Here is a 25,541-nt window from a genome sequence, read left to right as displayed (position 1 = left end):
AAAGAGAAGACTAAAAACACAAAACTTACTGAATTTCACTGCAACCATAAAGAATATCAAATTATTACATAGCAATATTTATCTTAAACAAGAGGGAATCCTCAATAGCAGCACCACTTGAAATTTTTTTAGGCAGGATTAGAGTAAATTAATCTATAAGACCTTTTTTCCCGTTTTTCTCAGCTATATTTTTGTGCACCAGCAATACTAAGAATGGGGCATGCCTATACCCAATTTGATTTAATTACTCATCAGGATCTTTACCAGCCTACCTTCAAATTGAAATTATTTTAGGCAGGATTAGAATAAATTAATTTATGAGACCTTAGGCATGGTCAAATACATCAATTGAAAGGGTTTGACCTCCTGAGTTCTAAACTGTAATTTGATCTCATATCAGTCAAAAGATGATGGAGATATGAGCTAAAAGATTGTACTTCAAAAAAAAAGAAAACAACTCTATGAGCTGCTCAGCCACAGCTAAAAACTTCATTGTCACTGCAGTTCTTAATAAAAACTTCTCACTCATAAGACAAGTTTCTGTACCATCCTACTAATCAACTGTTCTCAAACAAAATCTTTCCATGAGAATTGTACAAGCTAAAATAGCTGGGAACATTTTTAAATACGATATTTTTAATAGGTTCATTATGGTTCTCAAACAAGAAGTATGTATAGAAACTACTGCAACAAATAAGACATAAACAATGTTCTGTGCATCATGTTTTCTGAGAGTTGGTAATTTTCATTTAATTAGTGTGAAAGAATTACTTGATAAGTTCTACTGTGTTGCTACTCAGTTTTCAGTAAAAACATACCAAAGATGTCCAAAAAAAAAACAACAACAAATGTTTTGCCAATTACCTTATATCTAACTATGGTAAAGAGAAAATGACTGAGATTTGTTTTTGGGTTTAATGGCACAACAAAGCTGTTTGTGCTAAATAAGATCAACATAAAACAAGTTAAAATGCAGATATATTTTCCCATGTTGCAGAATTTCCAAGTTTTCTGGAAAGAAGAAAAATCTTTTAATTTCTTTCTTCAGCATTTAATTTTCAACATAAAAAGCTGCGTAACTTTTTACTTATCATAAACTAGAGAGTTAGTTTGCATTTATAAATTATTTGATTAAAATAATATTAAATAAGTTTATATTTCAAATTTTCAGGATTCATTAAATTTAAGTATTTCTGCCAAACATAAACAAATTCAATTACTTGTATGGTTTACATATGGTTGAATACATTATATTACAATGAATCTGAATAAGCAGATCAGCAAGTCACATGTTAACCACAGCAAATATAATCATAGTGGTGTGGAATGTATCAGAACTACATTTTGACATTGTTTGGCATTTTGCAAGTAGTGTGATGCCACCAAAAATATATATTGCTTTTGGGAAGTGTATCTAACAGCCCTTTTCGACATGAAATATTTAAATACTCAGATCATAAAGATGTGTTCAGATCAGAGGTTTTTATTTTCTAAGGCAGGGGATATATCCCTTGTATTTAATGGTATTGGACAAAAATGAAGATGAATCAACTAGAGGCAACCATTCTTTCCAGAAAGAGATTTGCAACAAGCCATACCTCAGCCATGGTAAGAAAAGTTCAAATCTTGTAACAGGTGAGAATCTGTTAACACAAAGTTCAGTGGTAAAACCTAACCATATGACCCAGACAACAGTACTCAATATACTCAAGAAAAATATCTGTCTAGAAATGTAGAACAAGTCACATGTACACAAGTTGCTTCCATGACACATTAACTATCACATATCTCAAACAGCTGGAGAACGAAATGGAAATTCATGCTTAAATGTGAATGTCTCCAGGAGTCTTGGAAGACAAAAAAGCTCATTGTCTTTAGGTTACATGCTTAATTAGTAGGATCCTTGATTTCAGTTTTTTTAACAGACCCCTGGGAGCCAGTGAGTCCCTCAAAGTCCTTCTGGATAAAGAAAACTGACATTTAACCCAGATGTTTCTCAGAGAAGGAATGAATGATCTAGAATGTTTTGGTAGATGAAGGTGATGAATAAACAGATGCAGTTTTCAGATCAAGACCTCTACAAACCACTTCTAAAGACATTGTAAGATAAAGAATTTATAAAAATATGGTAAACTCTGCTATGCACCATGGAGTCCTGCAAGAAAACATCATAACAATTCCAGGATTTTGTGAACTCTATACCCAAATACATGACCTTGCACACAGCAGAAGACCAATGATTACAGCTCCTACTACTGTCCAGGTGACTTATCATGAGGAGACCTTCCACTTACAGGAATTCAAAGACAAAATTGTGTGTTGTGTCAACCCTGGTCAGCTCAGGTGGCAGATAACACATCTGCTGGGATCGTTTTCCTTCCTTTTGTAAGTCATAATGCACAACAAACATAAAATGTGGGTGGATAAGCAAATCCTGTAGAAAGTAAATTATAGAAGTAGAACTTTCCTTGAGATGTTCTCTCCCCACAAACAGGGATTCACATCATCAAGGGGAAAACTGATGAAGAGTTAATTATCTGCTGGTGCCAAGAAGATATAGACACTTCATCATAAACAGCACTCTATCTAACACTACATAAACACAACATTAAAGCTTCATTAGATGTAATATTTCAGATAAGTCTATTACTGACGTACAGGCAACATTTTGGGAAAATAAATGACAAAATATCAATAATATGTAAAACAAGAGTGTGAAATAAATATATTCATAAAACAGTACTATAATATATAACTTTTTAATATAAAGTGGCAGCATTAATGAAACTAATACTCTTAAAGACAATTCCTAATGATACACAAAACATGTCCAGGTTTTATAGATATACCTAAGGATAATTCTACATAACAACTTACCATTAGCTTGGCACTGTTCCTGGTGTCTTACTTGGTCCAACACTGACAATGTCAACTCCTGATGACACTTAGGACACAACCAAGGTTTCTGGATGTACTGGAGTGTGGTTTGGTCAACATCAAGTATGCTTCATTTGGAAAGATACAAAGTGTTAGATAACACATTTCTCATGGACATGCAACAAATTAAGGTAATCTTATAAGCTACAACTCAAATTACACAGTCTTAAGACATATGACAAAACACAACACACAATCTTGAAACATGTCATTGTACAAACAGCCTTAACTCTCTCAATACGGGCTCAGTCAATTTGATCAACCACATGACCTCTTTGTTCTCATTTACAAATTTAATACTTCTAACTTTCAATACAGTGCGTATATCTTCACAAACTTTCACAGTCGTTCAATTAATATTATAAGTCTTTCACATACAAAAAATTATATTTTTTAGTGAAGTATTTTTTATAAAATGAAATAAAGATTTGTCAATGAATATATGAATATTTGTTTTAAATAGTCCGTGTGCAAAGTAATTTTCATGTTAAAAAACTTTTTTATTTCTAGAATGACTTCAAATTGTAACATGAAACTACATTCGTTTATCCTAAGTAGCCCTAAGTTTGTAACAGTATACATCGATTTATGCTTAATTTTTATTGCCCTTTGAACCATGTCTAACTACTGTCCACACCATTATAAGTTGTAAATCACTCAAGGAATGGGCAGCTCATGTTATGCTAACGAATTACATTACCCACAAGCTGCTCACGTGTGTGCCTCATGAAGCATTTTTATTATAATATGATTATTATTTATTTTACCTAATCTAATCTTAACAAACCTAAAAAGATCCCTATTTTTACATTTTAGTTACTTTTATAATTATACATAAAGAATAAACATGAAAAAAAGAAATATAATACTTAACCAATCTTCTTTTTCTTGCTGTCGGTTGTCGAAGAGAGTTAACCTTAATTTTTTATACTACAGATAGTAATGCACTAAATAATTTCTATTTAATTAAATAATGCACCAGAGAATATAGACTAATAACATGCAAATAGTAGACAAATTCCCTTACCTCTCAAAATTTTTCTGGATTTCTAACTATGCGACAAGAGCTGTTACAAATTCATCCAATGTAATCGTTAATTTTCTCATGGAAACAATATTGGTACTCTGAGTGAAATTGACATTTAACTGTTCAGAACATAACATTGTACAATACATCACTTGATAGATAAAAACCTTGAATTTCTATTGGTTATAGGTAATATATAATTAAACGTAAGAGAGAACTATCAACGAATTCTGAAAGAGAGGATGTGACAAGTAGGTGTGGCAGGAGGGGTCTGATTTTCTATTCGATAGCTCTGTAACCAAAGAAAATTGAAGACTATAAAAATTATTGTTTTGTCAGAGCAATAACAATTTTATAGAGAGTAATTTACGTTTAATTTTATCTTTTTGTAGGGGTGACAGATAAAATAGGGAAGATGACATGTTAACAGAAAATGTGTCACGTGGGTCACACTAGGGGAAATTCAGGATATTTTTTAATATTACCTTGTAGAATTAAGAACTTGAAACTTATATACTATTAAAATATGAGTTATTAACTAAGATTGTATGCTATTTTAATTGGTATAACATAAACAAAAAGAAGTTTAAGAAAATTTTGAACATAAGACACTAAAACCTTGTGTCATGTGCAGTAAAGGATACCCGTCTTGATAGGGTTAACACATACAACAAGACCACACACGCAATTTTAAAACATGTTACGAAACAATACACACAATGTTAAGACATAGTATAAGATCATACACACAATATTAGGACAGGTTATAAAACTATACACACAATTATAGCACATTTCACAAGATCAAACACACAATCTTGGTATACGTCACAAAACCATACACATAATCTTAGGACATGTCACAAGGCAATATACACAATCTTAGATGTTGAACATGTCACAAGGCAATATACACAATCTTAGATGTTGAACATGTCATAAGACAATATACACAATTTTAGATGTTAAACATGTCACAAGGCAATATACACAATCTTAGATGTTGAACATGTCACAAGGCAATATACACAATCTTAGATGTTGAACATGTCACAAGGCAATATACACAATCTTAGATGTTGAACATGTCACAAGGCAATATACACAATTTTAGATGTTGAACATGTCACAAGGCAATATACACAATCTTAGATGTTGAACATGTCATAAAGCAACATACACAATTTTAGATGTTAAACATGTCATAAAGCAATATACACAATTTTAGAACACGTTACAAAACAATACACACAATTTTAGAACACGTTACAAAACAATACACACAATTTTAGAACACGTTACAAAACAATACACATACTATTAAAACATGTTCCAAGACCATACACACAATTTTAGGATATGTTACAAAACCATGCACACAATTTGAGGATATGTCACAAGACAATACACAAAATATTAGGACATGTCAAAAGACCATACACACAACCATTAAACATGCGGCAAAATTGTTCATACAATTATAAGACATAATAAAACACTACTTATACAATTTGAACATAAGACACAAGGTGTTAATAGTCATGCTACTCTCAACATGGTACTTAAAAATTTCTATAACACACTGAATCACTTAATGACTTTAACATACACACGAGGTAACTCACCAGTTGTACGTAAGATATGTTTTCACTACAAGCCCTCCTTTCTTTGGATGAGCCCTGTACTCATTAACTTCACCAAACACACCAGCCATGTATGATGTCCCTTCTGAAGTATAGAAGTCTGAACAGAATTTCAAGAAAATTGTAAAAATGTAATTAGCTTTTTTTTAAACAAACAATAAAAACTGACATCATCATCCAGTAAGCATATTTCATAACAAAGTTAACATGATACTTTCCTCTGGCACAAATGTATCTAGTCAAAGATATCTGATACAATTTACTTTGATCTAAATTGCAAGGCCAGAGTTAAAAAAAATGTGAAAAGAAGACAGTGATAAGGTGTTTTTCTGTTTCTGAAACTAGAAAATAATTCAATATAGTTCTGAGTACTAGCAGGAAACATATTACCCACTCTACCATGATTAACTGAAACTTGAAATTTTCATCACATTAGTCCACAATAGAGAATTCCAACCAAAAGAACTTCAAAGGCATGTAATAAACAATATACTGTATATATGAAGCTTGTTCTAAGCAGATATAAATTAATTGCACTGGTTTTTAAGAAACCTTATCCTTTGTTTTAATAGCTATTAACTTCATTAATAGTAAAGAAACAACAACTAATAAAGTTACTATGGGATTTACTTTATATTTTGTTTTGAATTACCTGATTTTCTACAACTAACTACCAGCTATCTCAAAATCACTCTTAGTTCATTATTCAGTTAAATTAATTAATTTGTTTTCATATCAATAAAATTATGAACTTTAACAACAACAAAATAATTATGTAGTCCAGTCTATCATTTGATTGCCACTTTTCATTGACTTAGACTATCTTTGTGGAATTACACCCCTACATCCATGATCTAGAATTGGGCAAATCAAAAAATAAGACAAGGCTTCTTGTAGTGATGGTCTGTAAGTTGTACATGTTGTCTTTTATTCATCCCAATGAATTTATATTTATATAGGTACTTGAAAAATAGATAGTATTAATGCTACTAATTTATTCTTAAAAATTAATGAGTGGTATAAGTCTGTGAAAATTTTCTAAAATAGTGACACGTGGTGAACCAAATGACGGGATAGGCTTCACATTTCCTTTCTCCCTAAACATTATAAGTTTGTTTGGGCATGAAAAAATTACATTATATTAAACAGTTTGTCAATTGCCTAATTTAGAAGAATAACTTCTCAGTATTAATTCTCATATTATTCGAATATATACAAATATAGGTCACTGCATTGAATAAAGGATGAGTGAAATATCATAAATACATGAACATACATGTCAGGAGAATGCCACTTTTCCTTATAAGAACACAAGTTTATCTCTTAATAAACAATATCTCTTACTACTAACAACGAGAATGTTTAGAAAAAAATTATCCAAAACATTAGTTTATGAGAAATATCTATGATCTATTACAAGACCACATTCAAAGCTGTGGGACAGTTTATGTGACACACTTATTTCTTATCTTATGGAGGAATATTAGAATATATATATAGTTTATCAAAATGTTAAAATTTACCCTATACTTGATACAAAATTAAAAAAAAAAATACAATATGATCTAATATAAGATTATCAAGCAGGTGGTAGCACTGCCTATGTAGAGATGACTTGGACTGTTCATTGAAATTTTATTTCAATTATCTCCTCAATAGGTCATCAGAACTTTATATTCTACATAGTGTTTTCTTTTATAACAATATCTATGTAATGGCCGAGTCACAAGTTCTTGGAATATCTGTAAATATCATAGTTAAAAGTTTGAATTTCTTGTTCTTCTTTCTTCTGTTTCTTTTTATTACCTGAAAACTCTGCTTTTATTAGTATTATTAATAACTAGTAGTAATTAAAAAATAAAATCGTAATTCTAGTGTTAATGATGTTATCATTACCCCTTGAAGTTAGCTTTCTTAAAGAAATTTGATGTTCCTTTAAAAAGCTTAAGTTCAGGATGAAATAAGAATTATCAACCAATAATAGATAAACAATAAATATTACAGTTGGAACCTTATTGTATATAGAATTTGGTTATAAAAACAACCTTCCTATATCTATTGAAACACTGCATTAAAAAACAAGTAAAGAAAAAACTTTTCAAAAAAGGAAGTAAATGTATGGACAGCTAATATATCAATCCTTCAAAAACAATGCAAACAAGATAGAAGGGATGACACTTGCATCATCCCTACATAATAACACAGGCAAGAATTAACATATAGCAATATATATAACTATTCAATCACAATTGAGTTTAATTTATCCTATTTTTGTCTGTTAACATTATACAACACTGTGTGCCTGTGCTATTGTGTGGAGATGATGCAAATGTCATCCCTACTATCTTGTTTGCATTGTTTTTGAAGGATTGATATTAACCATCCCTACATTTACTTCCTTTTTTAAAAAGTTTTTTCTTTACTTGTTTTATTAAACTAAAGTTGTCCACCAAAGAACTTATCGTTAATTGGATGTTGTATATAATTTTTAAGACTACTAAACAGGCTATTAGACCTAACCTTCTGAACCAATGTAGAGTTCTTTTAAGTCTGCTGCCAGAAGCCTGCGGATAGTATGTAAAACCTCAAGATGAAGATACCTGTCAAGCAACTTTGGTAAAGTTTGTTGTTTTTTTCTCACTTCCCTACTGAGTTCATGGTCACTGGCGGGTGTGGAAACAGTTTCTAAAATATAATATAAAAGTCAAGTATCATGAAACACAGCAGCAAAATTAAAACAAACTTAATTTGTTATTAGGTCATTTAAACAGCACAACAAAAAGAAAAAGGTCATAATCCTGTCAGTATTTTGTTGTTTTACCTCAGTGCTGTCAAAATCATATTCTTCTTAATTATGATATCTTATTGTTCAAATAAAACAAACCCAAGAAAGATTTCACTAAGTTCACTAAATAATTTGATCAATGTTGTACTTAATTAACCTTGCCTAAACCATCATTAAATCACATATTTAACACTCAGGGAGGAAACATTTTTTTATGGGGGGGGGGATTTCACACACACACACATATATATATAGTTACAATTTTTTGGGTTTCTACATTCTCTTCCTCCATTGGTCATTGTTTACTGTATGTGACACTTCTGTTACTTTTCTTGGAGTTGCAAAATATTCTTCTAATTAGCTCATTAAAATACATTTTATGATTTGAAAACTGTAAGAATGTGTTTCTAGAGTTCAAACACCCCACCTTACAACACCCATCATGACTATGGTATTTATATGTCTTTTCCTCCTTAATTTCAGACATGAGATACCAACAAATCTTTGGTAGTAACTTATTAGCCAAAATTTATCCAAATGGGATTAAATGGGAGCCATTTTCCATCTAACAAGGTATCAGTATCTTCATATTACTGTTTTTTTTAAGATTAAAAAAAACAAATTGTGATCCAAATGTCTAAAAGATATTATATAAAATGCAAGTTATCAGCAAATACAATTCCAGCCAGTGGTTCCAGGATGAGCAGCCATGTAAGCATGTGAACAACTATTCCTACCCTGATAACACTATCATGTACCAAACAGTACATGTTTACTGATGAATGAGCCTATAGGTTACCATGGAAATTGATACATTGTTGAACATGTGATACAAATTTGTGGAAGCAGTTGGATTTAATATATATACACACAGTAGCACAAACATTGTTGTCTTAGATCTTTCTTGAGCAGTATATTTTACTATGACTTATTACTACAGAAAACTAAGTTTATTCGTATATAAATCTTGAGTACAAGTATCTTACCTTGAAATATGTTTTGTAAAACGTCTTCCCACAGATCTCTAATCCTAATGGCTTGTAAAACAAACTGTTGAGCTCCTTCTCCATTTACAAACCTTAGTTCTAACCAACCATCACAGACAATCCTATAATCAAGAAAAACACTATGCAGTTAACTATGTGAGAAAACATTGTTAGAGAATCAGTAACAGACTGTAGTTACGGCCAGTCAAAACAGAGTATCTTGAAACAAAGTAGAAAACACTGTGAAAGCAATCGTTGTTAGAGAATCAGAAACAAAGCATAATACAGCCAATAAGAAACAGACAATCATAAAGTATTTAAGCTTAATGAAAACAGTAACTAAAAAAATAAAAAAATATGTACCAATAAGAACTTGTAATCTTTCTTGGAAAGTCATTTTTTTATTTAAATGTTTCCTGTCTTAGATGTACATGAAATTGAAATCCTGATATATATATATTCCACTAACCATAATACTCTTCTGGAGTGCACTCAAGAAACAAAGTTAGAGCATTAAGACCCACAAAATTACTTCAAAACCAGTTTGAAAGTATCTATCTTGATAGAACAATGTGAACATATTCTGTATTCATGCCATGAATCTATGATTGCTTGCTCATTAAAACACAAACAATACATTTTTTTTTGGAATAAAATTTAGGTGACAAAACTGATGGAGCTTTCTCACACTAGTATTTATACACAAGGAATATTTTTTAAGGATACACATGCTTTGTAAAGAATCTTAAGCCTTAACTTATGATAAATCATGCAGATTTTTTTACTAGTAATTCAATTGGTATGCTTAGAGGACTAAGCCTATCCCAAATGGCTGAATTTAATCTGCTAGCTGCCTACAACCTGCTCTGCCCAACAGCATCATGTCAGGAAAAGGACTAGATTATGGTTCTCAGAACCTTGCCTTCTTTAGTCTATCTTGCTAAAACCCAGACAATTACCTGAACCCCAAACAGCATATGTCACAGAAAAGATTAAATTAAGGTCATCATAACAATGTTTCTTTTAAACCAACATATTTTGGATAAAACCCAATTAGCTTAATCCAAAACAGCATATGTCACAAAAATGATTAAATTCAGGTTATCATAATCAGGTTTCTCCTAAATCTACATATTCTTGATAAAACCCAATTAGCTTAATCCAAAATAACATATGTCACAGAAAAGATTAAATTAAGGTTATCATAACCTTCTCTATCCTTAGTCTACTTAACTTATTCAATTAAGATTCTCAAATCTCATCATTCTTTAATAGGTTTTTTCTTGTGAATCTCAAAGAGTCTTGAATTCAAATCATTAGCCGGGTTATTTTTTAATCAATTCTAAAGAACGAGTCAAGTTTGATAATGAAAAACCCACAATGAAGCTTGAATGGGTAACAAAAGAAACTATTGCACATTACACACAGTAACAAACGTATTTCAACATGGTTCTGTCATCATCAAGTACAACAACTTTGTACCTGAAGATGGGAAAATGTACACTTGTTACTGTGTTCAATTTGTAAAAGGTTTTTTTCTTACCCAAACAAGCTGTTTGTACACTTTAAAGCACCAAATTGACAGTTTTCTCTGATTTATATGGAACAGCTGTTTTCCAGGTAATTCAGTAAACAGAATTAAAAAATAACTAGGGGTGCACTCAGTATAGCACATACATCCACCAATCAGCGTTGATCATATTCGGCTCTCAAAAAATACAAAAATTTGCCCATATGTCCATTGTTATAAACAGACATGGACCATTTTTGGTAGGACAATGAGGAATAATATTCTACATATATCCACCAAAATCAACAAAATCCGATCATTGTTAACAGATACAGATTGTTTTTTATTTTCATGACCTTGCCCTTTGACCCTTCAAAAACTAACCACTTCAAAATTCAAATGTATACCAGCTTTTGTCCAAATCCATTCATCCATTTTCTAGAACCCTTGCTAATAAACACACACACACGAATGAAAATATAACCTCCATCCACCTCCAGTGGCAAAGGTAAAGATTTTGATGCCAAAAAATCTTGTTAAAGCTTTGGCACTTTTGTGTTTATCAGAAGTTTTTTTTTTACTGTATGGTTAATAAATGTTATTATTCTTATTACTTTAGGTTTAATGCATCAGAATCACATTGAATAAATACAATAAAAAGTTTAAGACACCAGAAATCTGAAGCATTCACAAACAAATCTATGTTACAAGAAGGAAGTATACGTTATTATCCTCAACAGTTTTAAATGTCATGTAAATAAATCTGAATCAAACTGAAAACAGGACACAGACAGCTCTATATTACACAGAGAACTTGAAACATTATACCTGGTGAAATCCTGATTTGTGTCTAGACTGTGAGACAGTAGTAGTAACGAATGAGCAGCAGGCACCCGTAAACAGTTGACAAGATAAGGTTTTGTAGTTTCTAGTAACAACCTACAAAACAGAAACCGTGCTACTGCATGAATTACCTAATAATGAATAACAATCTATATACTAGTTTAAATGCAACAGCCTAGTTCCAAACATTACATGAGGCCTACTTTACTTGTTTCACTCTTCCTAGCAGCACTGATCATCTGAGAAACTAGCCTGTTGCAGAAGTAGCATATCAATGAATAGATTAAGAAGCTTCTACATAATTTTTTTCTTCACTGAAATTTATGTTTTGGTAAAGAAAATAAATTAACAAAAAAAGAAATATACAGTTAGTCCACTGAATAATAATAGATAACTAATTTTGATGGTATATCACATATTATTCAAACATCTAAAGTATTTTAGGTTATTATTGGTGAGTATTTGGTTTTGATCTATAGTCCTCTAAACAGCTCACAATCCACCAATATATGAGGACTACTTTATTTACTTGCTTTGCTCTTCCAAGTAGCAATGATGAGCTGTGAATTTGGTGAAACTAGTCTGTTATAGTGGGAGTAGCAAATGAAAATATAGATTAGACTTCTACATCAACTTTTCTTCACTGAAATGCAGATCTTGCCGAAGAATATAAATTAAATGTATAGTAAGTAAATGTATAGACTGCTTAACCTTTTCATCTATGTAACAGCACAAGTGTTTGAAATTGCAATCAAAAGCTACAGAAAATACAAAATCATTCAAATATATAGTTTGACAAGAAGAAAATTAAAGATTACATATGATTTCTTATTAAGTTCAAAATGGTAAATTATTTTCAGGTTATGGCATGACACTTGCCAACAAGCCTTCGTACAAGTCACCTGTAACTCACAAGTATGTCAGCAGCTGATGTTTCATGCTCAGCGGTGTTCTTGAAGTAAATCCCTGCATCTGTTCAACATCCATTTCTCGGAGCTGAAGCAGATCTGGCTGTAGAGCTAGAACACTCATGGGATGAAGCATAACAAATGGTTTTGCCTGCAACAAGATTACATAACAACTATGTCATCACAAGCTTTCTACAGAGGGTTGAGTATCTTATGTCAAAAAGTTAATAATACACAAATCAGAAAGTCATATGACAATGACAGCTCATTAAAAAGCTGCAGTGTACTATATTTTGATATTGTTTGGCATTTTGTAGATAGTGTGAGGCCACCAAAAACTGCTCACTTTTAGGAAGGGTTTGTAATAACTATTTCTGATACTAAATATTCATACACTTATATAATTAATGTGTGTTCAAATTCGGGATTTAGAATATCCAAAACAGGAATATCCATTGTACATAATGGTAATGGAAAACAAAGGAATACAGATCAACTTGAGGTCATCAGGATTATCTAGTAAAAGACCTGCAACAACTCATACCCCAGATGTGGTAAGGAAAGTGCAGCATCTTGTAACAGGTAAGAACACCAAAAATAAAAAGACCAGTGGCCAAAGTCCCAAAAAAAAAGTACACAGCATAATAAAGATGGATATCTTTATAGAAAACACACATTTTTACATGGACACTATTTAGTTCCATAACATATCAATCCAACAGTGGTAAAAACCACAAGCAATTGAGAGTGAAACATGTATTCTTACAACTCCATACAAAGACTTATCAGTGAAATTGCCTGATGCAGCACCTGTGTAACTGGACTGTTAAAACGAGTGCTTGGAAAAGACAGTATATGACTAGACTTATTGATATGAGCTGTAATGATGTTTCAGTCCAGCAAAATACTACAAGATTAACCACAACATACCAGATATTTCACTGGGGCTCATCCATGTGGTCATTTTAATGTAGGAATTTCCACTGATGGCTACCATGGAATATCCACTGATAGCCATACAGTCTTTCTGTTTATAGTATTCCTTGCTTGTCACCCAACTGATTGTGTTAGAATATCCATTGATGGTCACCCAGTTTTGTGCTACCCAAGTGACCACTATTACATACAACTTCCTATGGAAGACTAAGTAGTCATTAACATACTGAAACATCTACTGATGGTTGTTCACTTGGTACTTTATTGTGATATTAATATATGTGATAGTCACCTTAGTAGTTGTTAGTGGTAGATTATCCTTTGATGATCACATAATTAGTTGTGTTAAATTATTCACTGATGATTACTTGTATATTATTTAATTTATCCACTAAATTATTTAGTTGGTTGTGTTAGCATATCCACTGATGGTCAACCAGTTGTTTATGTTAGAATATCTGCTGATGGTCACTCATTTGGCTGTGTTAGAATATTCACTGATGGTCACCCAGTTGGTTGTGTTAGAATATTCAATGAATGTCATTCGGTTGTGTTAAAATATCCACTGATGGTCACCCAGTTGGTTGTGTTAGAATATCCACTGATGGATTATAATATTAAATACTTTTTCTATTTCCTTGGTGAACTTGATGGCTGGTGTCTTCAAGTCGAGGATGTTGAGGAAATCTTTCAGTTTGTCACTGCCATGTTGCCATAAATACCTTTCCCATAAGTATGGGGAGAGAGACTTGCCATATGACAAAGGTGTCTTGACATTCTAGTCTAAATAAATATCACAAGCTTAATCACATCAGCCTACAGAAAACTTACCAACTTCAAAAAATATCTTCACTATGAACAAAACCATTGAGACAAAGTAAAAAGATGTATTATCAGATGCTTACACACATGCAATAGACACCAAATCACAGGTAACACAGTAACAAAAGAGCATTTTTCATAAAAATGGCTACCCATCATAAAACAAACAAAAAAGAGACCAGTTTAGCACTGACACACAAGGATAAAGAGGAAATTTAATTAGAAACTACTGTTGTCATTCCATTCTTTTCACAAGTCAGCTACAGAATCTAAAGTATTTTCAAACAGTTCCAGTTTCATACTCAGTTCAAAATAAGTCACACACTAAAAAAGTTAGAACAACCTCCCAACAAATGCCTAAATAAAGAAGTTGTTCACGAAATGCTGCACAACTGTGGATACACATACACTACAGAAATAAGCATATAGAAGGCTCTGCCATAGAACACAAATCACTTAACAGATTTGGAAAACAAAGAACTAACATCTCACAAAACCAACTGCAAAATAAAAGAATTATTGAACAAAAATTCAGCCATAAACAGAAATAAAATATTAGACATCAATCTTACAGCAATCTCTAAGGACCATGTTCATCAACCAAGGACAATGAAAAGAACATATTCAACAACCAATTAGAACACATCCAGAATACAAGTCAATCTACCTCACATTTATAAATACACTATAACATGACACACCTGATCCAATGAAAGGAAACAAAACACTGATGAAACATAGTCAAGTTCACCAATCTGAAAGTAGCAAGTTCGTGGATATGTTCCAGAAAAGATCCATTAAACTGCCTCCAGAATCCTACAAAGAACAACCTTCATTGCTGGAAAAAGTAGTGCTTAAATTAAATTACTGGTCATTGCAACCCAGCTGGCTTAGTTAGTTCTGGTAATAAGTGAAAAGAGCTATCAGTGCTTTCCTGCAAAATACAATGTATGAATGAAATATATTAATGTCAAGCATTCTTATTAAAAAACATAAATAACCAATTTAAGTGTTCCATAATATTTCCATCACACTTCCAACAAAAAAGTAATTATATTGTTTTATATCTTTCTCTATAATAAAAAACAGGCACATCTGCATAGTTATACAATCTGGAGAAAGGATTTCTCTATGTGTGGAAAACTATCATATCCTATCATACTTTGTAAGACATTTCACACTCGAAAAACCTGCTTCTAGTATATCTGCATTTTAATCTAAATTTACAGAAAATACTAAATTTTTTTAAAAATTACTGCATATCACTACAGATAATTTAGACTTTGCAATGATTACTTTTAGCTTGTTAATATTAATTCCCATGCTTTACATACTTTGGTGTGAAAAAGCTGATCTGAATCACTCTTGTAGGAGTTGTGCTCATCTGCCACTGCTACTTGTGGGTAAAGTCCACTAGCTACTATAAGCTTCAACATCACGAGGTCCTTGTGAGTGTAAGCATTACTAGTAGAGAGTAAAGCCTGAAAAAAGTTATATTTTCTTGCTATTGATGAAGTACTAAAATGTAATAGAAACATTTCAAAGATTCTATTGTTTACTTACTTTACACAAAGATGTTCATAAGTTCAAAAACTGTAGCATTCCTGCTTTAACACCTTCAACCAATTATTCCAAGTTGTGATCCAGTAATTAAAATCAAACTACATATCAACCAAACTAAAGTGTATTACATTAACTACATATATTTTTTTAATGTTATATTATCTAGTGTAATTTTCTTATCATGCTTGTGTTCTTTCTTGAAATACAGAGTAACAACTTTAATTCTACAAAACAAGGGACAAATAAGTTAGACGCTTAGCAAATAAATATCTGACTGGAAAAGCTCAGTCCTAATAGTTATTCAGTAGACATAAGGACTACATACTTGGCCTGATTAGGCTAAATCTCAAATATACTTTTAAGGGCAGACACTAAACTTATCTATTACAAAATCCTCTTTTAAAACAATGGATATACTTTTTTTTACAGTCTAGAAAGCAGAGTTAAACTAAATATCTGTCTTTATAAATAACTTTCTAAAATTAAAAAATAGTTACTATTTTTTAAAAAATTAGCCATTTCAGAAAAGAAAAATTGGCCCATTTTTAAAATGTAAATCAAAATGGAGGTATAGAAATCTGTTTTTAAGAAGTCACATCATTTATTTTATTATACACAAACACACACACACACATATATATATATATATAGCAAACAAACTACTAAATCAGTCAGGTAATTTCACTTAGTGCCATCTAAGATGTTCAAGTTGTATGTTGTCTAGTTTTATATATGGGCCAGATTTTTTATAGCTGGTGTCTGTGACTTGTTGATGATAAATTCAAACAATAAACAAACAGCATACAGTCCACTTGTTTTAAAATAATATATTAAAACAAGTCAAATATTAGTTACTCTGTTGGTTATCACAGTTGTATCCGAAGCTTTAAATAATTGTCTCTTCTTCATCAAAGTCCACATAGGCTGGTTCAGTTACTTTGAAACACAGTTTGACAAAACAAAGTTAACATAGTAGCTAGGGCATGTGGATCATGTTATATACACTTATAAACCCCAACCATAAGTAAACAGAGTGTCATACATCAAGCAACCGTAAGTATAAAGAGGAAGTTAGCTTTCTGCCAAACCCAACAAACTCCCAAAACAACCATAAGAGCAAGAAGTATAACAAACTGAACCCAGCATTACGGGGCTGTGGCATTGCCTCAACTTGACTCTAAGAATACTCAATAAATCACCAAAGTTCAACTCGACTGTAAGAACAGGGTAATATTTGTAACTATTACTATGAGCAGAAATCGTAAATCACTCAACCATAGATGCAGGAAAGAGAAACCCTGCACCTGGAATTACAAAAGGGACATAGAACATTCGCTCAACCATAGAAACAGTGTATGTACATCCTGAAGCCGGCATTATGAGGCAGATGAAATCCCCCAAACTCTATTGTAGGAGCAGGTAAAGAACCTCCTGCAACTAGAATTAAGGAGAAGAGAGGCCTCTACTGCACACAACTGTAAGAACAGGGTGGTGTCATCCCAAACCCGGTATTTTGAAGAGGATCCCGCATAGGCTGGAACTGCACCAACCGACATCTGTCCACCTTGGAAAAAGCATCCAGGAGAAATGAAAGAAGGGAAACCAGCTTTGCCTTCTTCTCACTGACTGTATAATCATGAATATATATGGTAAAGGACATATCTAAACCCACTCAAGAGGTAGCTTCCATGGTCCACTGCCCTGAACTGGGAAGGACCATGCTCCACTGGAAGAAAAATGGGGAAAGTAAATGCATTGGGGAGTCCAGAGGAATGTCACACCAGAGAAAGTGCAATGGGTGTCCATGATTCCCTATTTTGAAAGGCAAACTGACCCCAATTTATTCAACATCCTCTTCTGCTTTACTCATGAAGTCCATGAGTGATGTCCACCTTTGAGTGAAATTGATTGATATCTAGAAACATATATACCACTAGTGGTCTTGTGGTAATGAAACACCCCAACTCTATAGTGAGCATTATAGTGCAATCAGTAAATAGTATGGGTTTGAGGCAAAACATACCTAACCAGGCAACACCTGCTACAGAGTGGGATCCCATTATTAGTGGTTAAAACTAGGGTTGCTGAAAATAAAAACATTAATAAAAGGAAGTTATAAGACTTACCTCAGTCAAAGGTGAACAAACGAGTGTAGAATCACCATGGGAGAGAGACAAAATCCACCAGAGAAAATGCCCACCTAACAAACTGACAAACCCAACCAATTAGCATGACAAGGGATAGATCATGGAAAAAGAAAGGGTTTCAGGGAACAAAAAGTTGTGAACATGAAGTCTGAAAGGAGGCAGGATGTGTCACATAACCTTATAAGGAGCGAACCGGACAAAGAAGACAATCAGGATCAGAATGAGAGTACTGGTAGGAGAAGTAAGGTAAGGAAATGGATGTGAAAGCCAAACATACGTCATGTGCTGCATAGATCTGAGGGAGGAAGGACCAGTCGCAATATAGGATGACATTTGAGGAATGATAGAGGAAGCAGTAACATTAACAGTATAAATATCTGATCTATGATGTCTGCAAGCAAGGATGAGAAGGAAATAGGTCTTGAGGGAGAGATGGTAGATGGAACAGGAAAGCAAAGATTCAAAGGGATGATGGGAAATGCATAAAGGACCACACTGAGATCACAATAAGGAAATCAAAGGAAAGTGGAGGACACATGACTCGAAAGGAGCAGAAAAAGAGGGAAGTGACATGGGAAAACAAAACTAGATGAAACCAGGAGAAATGGAAGGTATTTGAGAAGGCTACCCAAAAGCTAAGCATGGTGGAAAAGCTTTTGTCAAACAACCAGGTGAAGAATTGAAAAAGATGAGGAATTGAAGGGTGGGAAGGACAGAAACCACATCAAAAAGGCAAAAGATCGAAGGTATACTGTGCCAACTGGACATGGAAGATGGTCTAATGGATCAGGAAAGGAAAGATTCAACACAAGGAGGCAGTCCCTGGGCTGAGATAATGGATGGACCTGACAAAAGCCATACAAGAACACAGAGTTTGGTGACATCTGGAGGAACATTGTCCAACCAAGTTTGACAGAATAAGGACCGAGACAGAGGTAATGGTATGGGAGGTTGAACAAGTAAAGGCTGGAACAGTGGGAATGATTGTTGCATCAGCCAATATGGAGCCACCAGTAGGCTGAGACACAAAGTGGTTTGGAATAGGGATAGAACTCTGGAGAGGAGTCAGCATAGCTGTGAAGACCCCCTACAATCTTGACAGAATGTGACCACCCCCAGAAGTAGCAGGTGTGGAAAGGGAGACCAAAGGGAAGAAAGATTAGTGTACCAGTAGCATATATGAGGTGTCCCCAGCTAAGAACACACCCAACTAAAGATCTGAGGATTGAGGGACTACTCTGTGAGGAGAATCGTGTTGGGAGAAAATAACTGATCCACAACCAGATTCAGGGAGCCAGAAAAATGGAAAGCTAAGACCATAAAGTGGTAACTGTGGGCTAAGATAGGAGATCCAGGAACTGAAAGCACAGAGACCTAGAATTCGTACCCCCTTGAAGTGTGATATAAGTGACTACTGTGGAGATATCAAAATGTACCATAACCACCCCCCCAGAGGAGAGGAAGAAAGTGGGACAAAGCTCAAGAATGGTGATATGGAGAGAAGACTCCTTGATCGACTAGAGACTGGAAATCTCCCAGGAGTCAAGGTAAGGACCCAACCCTCTAAAGATGAGTACATGAACAGATTTAAATCCGAACGAGGTGGAGTAAGCAGCACCTCCACTGTGGTCTGGTCTCTGTTTAACCACCAAGCCAGATCAACTCTGATTGGTGAAGGAAGGGTAAAAGGGTGGTCCAAGGAGAAGTTCCACTGATCTTGGAGTGTCCACCAAAGGGAACAAATATGAGCCCGACCCATGAAAATGAGAGCTTCCAAGGAAGCCTACAACCTCAGAGAGATAGAACATCTTAAGTTGTAAGAAATGTGAGGTGAGGGACTCATGAACTGCCTGCTCCAAAGATGAAGAGGAAAAGGCAAGGACCGACTGAGGTTGGAATGAAGAAAACCCTCCAAATGAATGGGGGTAAGAACAGACTTCCCCACTGTCATCTGGAATTCCACCCATGCTGCTTCTTGTAGGAACAGAAGAGTGTGGTCTCTGGATTGTGAATGGGAAGAAGCAGACAGGAGCCATTCATCCATAGAAAGAAGACTGCAAAGATTCAGAGAGTGAAGATGCCAGGCAAGAGTTTGTACTCCCTGACAAAACACTTAAAGAGCTGACGTTTGTTTGAATGGTAGGGCCCTGAAATGGAAAACTCGACTTAGAGCAATAAGTAACTATCGATAATGAGGGTTTCTAGTATCACAAACATACAAAAAGGAGCCAAGGCAAAGCTCAGCCCTACAAACAGGAAAGAAACAAGCACATCAGCAATGGAACAAAGACAAAAAAAAAAAAATTAAGTCCTACACTGACGAAAATTAGAATTATAAGGCATATAGTGAACAATTATTCAGATAGAACAATAAATGATATAATACTAGTAGTACTGATATGTAATGTAGATAATGTACAAACTATCTAAACATACCTAGTTACCAAAGTATACTTATAAATATCAAATGAACAAACCATCTAAATTTACCAAGTCCACAAAGTATGTAATAATAACAAACATGCAAACTGAGTAAAACTACTTAGAAAACTCATTAACAATCAAAATCAAACTTACAATTTATCTAAAGTAACCTAGACAACAAAGGACACACAATTAAGTCCTATACTGATAAAAATTAGGATGATAAGGCACATAATTAACAATGACAAAAAGAAAAATTAATCTGATAGAATAATGAATTAACTGTTACTAGTAGTAATGATATGTAACTTACCATCGAAACATACCTAGTTAAGGTATATATTAATAATGAACTAATAAACCCACAAAATTTGCAGAGTCTACAAAGTATGTAATATTAATGAATGTGCAAAACAATTAAATTTACCTAAAAACAAAGTAATAATCAATATCTAACTTGCAATTCATCTAAAGTAACTCAGATGACAAAAGACACATAAATATCTAACTTACCAAAGACTGACCAATGATGATGTGAAATACTTACCTTTGTGTGTAAATCAGGACAAAGCCATACAAAAGGCATCTTAGCAGCACCTACCACAGGTATATCAACCAGGTGTGAAGTGTACATGCCAAAACACTTACCACAGATTCCCTGGGAAACCTGGAAGCAATAGAAAAAACAATTCTCCATCAAAGTGAATGACGTGGTGGCATGGCAACTGGTAGATGGTGAAAACTCCTGAAAAGGTGTAGAGTGAGACAAACCAAAACAAGAAGGAACTGCAAAAAGAGAGTCCAAATTGTCTTCTCATTGATTATATCCCTCCTTGTCACATTGAAAAGAAGAAATTACCAGGCGAACATATGAATCTAGCTCCCTGCAAATTAAAGCCTGTACCTCCTTTGCAGATAAGTTGAACCCGATTCCTTGGAAGTCATACCATTAGTGTTTTTGACTGCAACAGGAATTTCCGAAGTTGATACATTAATCTCAAATTCACACTAAGATCTCTTATAAATTGGTAACAAGAACTAAATGCAAACACAGTAAAATAGAAATGATGAGGTATATAGACTGGTGCACTGATCACAAAATTTGCTTAGCAATGCTTAGAGGGAAAAAGAAGATCAAGATAGCTTTGTGTGAGGAAGGTAAGACCGTATCAGAATTATTCTTCCGGCTCTGTTATTACAATACAGTGTAATAATTTCACTTTAAAAACCATCATTATACGCTCTTTATGTCTAATCTCACAATCGTGCAGTCTAGATTTATCTATCTCTATATCTGTCTAACTAACTCAATCTATGTTTTGGATGTGTATTTATAGCCTGACAGAGGCCTAGAACATTCTACATCTCACAAGATATTATGATGCAATAATATTTAATTACAAGAATGAAAATAACTTAGAAGGTTCTAGTAACATGATGCAATAATACAACAATTGCCAATTCAAAAGAACTGAACTACAGAATATAAAACAGTAATTAGTCTCTGGTAAAAATTAATAATTAGATTTAGGTAATCATATAGGCTACTAACCATGCCAACAATATATAACTATGTTACTCTGAAATCTAACCTTTGTCTGCTCTTTTAAAGCACTGATATTATTAATCAGTAAATATTTATTTTTATGTGAATACAATTAGTAACATTAAAGAAGTAAATGAAATTCATACAAAATATTTAAATCATAATAATGAGATCATTCTTGCTTCACCAGACTGTCAACAATAAACATTATCCTTTTTCATTCAAGAACATCAACTTACTGCAGAGTTCTGCCATATGTTAAATGTAAATTGATATCTATTTTATTTTTCAAGTTCACTGCAAATCCAGAAGTAAATTTAAACTTAAAACTTCTTATCCCAATGGAAGAAAATTTGTCACGCCATAATAACTTTGCACACCTAAGACCAAAATTCAGGTACAATTACATGCACCTGGTGCTAGATGTAACAACTTAATCCAACTGTAAGAAGAAAAAAAATATATAGACAGGAAATTGAGCTCTGGCTTAGACAGCTTTTACATTGTAAATAAGATATGTTTAATATTGCATTTTACAAACTGAGATATAAGCTGTCCACCAAAAACAACAAAGCAAGTGTGTGTTATTCACAGTACACTGTTTTCAAGTCACTAAATATTGTACAATGGATAAAGTACATAGTGGACAGCATGTCTTATTTGTCATTAACTCTACTGAATCTTCAAGCTTAAGTGGAAAAAATATGCTATTAGTTATCAACACAACTCCATAAAAGTCCAAAGTACATTTTTCTAACAGGCCACAGAATGTGTTTGTTACTAAATAAGTCTCCATAAAATTGTTATGACCCACAACACTTATTCTCAAGGAAGTGTTTTAAAACACAGGTTAGAGATTTGGTTGTTTGTCACTAACAACTTTACAGAAACCTAAAACACAGATAACAGAATGTGTTTGATACTTAAAATCTACAGAAGCTTAAAACATATGCTTGAGAACAGATATGGTTTGTCATCAATAATTCTTCAGAAGTTACAAAGACACCTTGCAGAGAATTTGTTTTCACTAAGGGCTACTAATAAACTTAAATACATGGAGAACGTACTGACTACTTTAGGATAGTATGGTATTAAAGACAAAATAAGATAACAGAAAATAAAGTATTAATACAAGTTCTAAAAATGACATAATAATGCATTAAAAGTTTAAATTTTTATTAAGACCAGAAAATAATTTCAAAATAAAATATTATAGCTTTAATACCACATTACCCAAAACTAAGCTATTTAACATGTTCTTGTTCAACTTAAAATGAAAGTTCACCACTTATATTTTATTAGATATCAAAAATAGTTGCAACTGAAGACAGCTTACCTTTATTCTGTTAAGTTACTCATTTTGATTGAAATACCTTAATAAATAAATAAGATATTTCAAAAACACTACGAGTATTATTCCCACTCTGGGCAGATGTATGTAAAAACTTACCTTCGTATCCAATAAATCATCCATTCAACAATCTTAGTTCCTTTGGAAGCACATTTTTACTGACCTGGACCTGGTTGCAATCATTTGACATTCGAAATTCTACATCTTTAATGTCTACATCCTCTTCAGCCCCTTCCTCAACAATTCCCTCAATATCTGACACAAGTCTTAGCATTTTACGTTGGTGTGGAGTTTGTTGGAATTGTCTCTTCATTTCTCTAAGTTGACGTAGTTCTCCATATCTTTGAACTCTCCGGGAGCTGCTAGTCTGGTAAAGCTTGCGTTCCATTAGTCCTGAATTCTAAATAAAAGGTATTAATATCAGAATTATTTTCTGAAAAACAAAAGTGAAGAATGCAAAGACTTTGTATTAATTCTTGAAAAAAAGTAAAAAATGCAAAACTTTCAATTACTTTCACACAGAAACTCATCACTGGACCTTGGTAAGGTGGCTGATAATTCCAAAGTGTATGTTTGTAAAATGATCCTCATTAGGCCCTCAAAATCATAATGGTTTTGTTGCCTACCAAACAAATGTGTACAGCTTCTTACCTCAAAATAATGAATAACGATTAAAAACTAGACAATAGAACAAGAAAACTTAACTGAAAGTACCAGGCCTTACCTAAATGTTTCTACATGTTTCAGTGGGTCATAAACTTTACCAAAACTTGAAACAAAGTTAGTGCTTAAAACTAGATGACACAACAATAAAACATAATTAAAGACACCAGACCTTACCTAAATGTTTCAGTGAGTCACAAACTTTACAGAAACTTGAAACACAGTTGATATCTTCAACAGTTTTTAAATAATATAAATTTAAATGTTATGTCACCTTGTTTTAAATAAGTATTTTACACAAACTTGATAATACATGACATCAAAGAAAATATCCAGGTAACTAAATGTCAGGAAAAAAGTACAAAGACTTGAAACTCCACAAATACATCTACTAGCTAAATGTAGTTCATAACTAGTGCTTTTCATAATTAATGATAAAAAAAAATATTCTAAAATATATAATGGTTACCTTGTTTTGTTCCTGTTAAGGTGTTACTACTACTATCATTTAGCTTTATTTGAAATATGTGCATATTTGATAACGAGAAACCCAATTTTAAAAAACTAAAAGTTTGGAAACCATGACCAAATTCAACACACCAGTCATGAAAGTTGCATTTTATTCAGTGATTATACCCTAACTACTACTTTATTAAAAATAGGCCTACAGCAAATATTCCATGAGATCATGTTTGTTTGAAGAACAACCATGCTAGTGCATATACTATCTAAAGTAGTATGTCTGCAGCTTCCATCCACATGCTTAAGAAGACTGCAGACACAAAAGTCCATTGAAGCTGCATCAGGAGGCTTGACAAGTACATTTTCAAATGAGGTGATTCCAGTTTTTCGTTAATCTTTCTCATGTAAACAGTCCACAGTTTAAAGATGTATTGAAGCAATTGGGTGATTTTAATTGAATTTCACAATTGCTTTATTATTTTTAAGAGTTTAAGAAAGAAACTAAATAAATTTAAGTTTCTGGTTGTGCTATACATACATGAAAAAATATCGTATGTAAGGATGCCTGTATTACGAAATTAGGTCAAGAACCAGGTGAAGCATAGTTAGCTGGTTAGTTAGTATTGAGAATCACGAGTTAAAGAGTTATAAAAAATGAAGCTGCAGTGAAGATGCTGAGAAAAATGCTAGTCACAAGTTTGACAGTGATAAATTACTGACGCCTATCTAGTAGTACAGTAAAGGCTACTAAAAAGTTTATGATAGCATCTAAAATTGGCACCTTGATGTAGGATTCGTTACTACAGACTAGAGTAGTAGCACAAGTGAGAAGGCAACCAAAGCATCACCATCACAGTAACCAATTACTTGAGACTAATAATGCTTGGAGATAGCTTGAATGGGTAATGAAGAAAAACTTATGATGACAAAACCTTGTCAAAACGTTTTACATTTGCTGTTATGTTTAACTTATATTAAAGTTTTTCTT

At 33.0% G+C, this 25,541-nt stretch overlaps 1 protein-coding gene across 1 annotated transcript in view; it reads right to left on the bottom strand.

The window, feature by feature from the left end:
* Window positions 1-25,541, bottom strand: part of LOC106463907 (probable ATP-dependent RNA helicase DHX34) — a 60,597-nt gene that overhangs the window by 5,549 nt on the left and 29,507 nt on the right. The window contains exons 10-17 of the mRNA XM_013923987.2: window positions 23,592-23,828; window positions 15,732-15,878; window positions 12,645-12,790; window positions 11,717-11,827; window positions 9,379-9,500; window positions 8,128-8,292; window positions 5,590-5,707; window positions 2,878-3,005 (exon numbers count right to left, since the gene is read on the bottom strand). Coding sequence (XP_013779441.2) covers window positions 2,878-3,005; window positions 5,590-5,707; window positions 8,128-8,292; window positions 9,379-9,500; window positions 11,717-11,827; window positions 12,645-12,790; window positions 15,732-15,878; window positions 23,592-23,828 — 1,174 coding nt within the window. The remainder of the gene's footprint in view (window positions 1-2,877; window positions 3,006-5,589; window positions 5,708-8,127; window positions 8,293-9,378; window positions 9,501-11,716; window positions 11,828-12,644; window positions 12,791-15,731; window positions 15,879-23,591; window positions 23,829-25,541) is intronic.

This window comes from Limulus polyphemus, unplaced genomic scaffold, assembly GCF_000517525.1.
Source record: "Limulus polyphemus unplaced genomic scaffold, Limulus_polyphemus-2.1.2 Scaffold1514, whole genome shotgun sequence".
Classification (NCBI taxonomy): Eukaryota; Metazoa; Arthropoda; class Merostomata; order Xiphosura; family Limulidae; genus Limulus; species Limulus polyphemus.
Note: the sequence above shows the minus strand (reverse complement) of the source record. Positions and strands in the feature narration are given on the sequence as shown.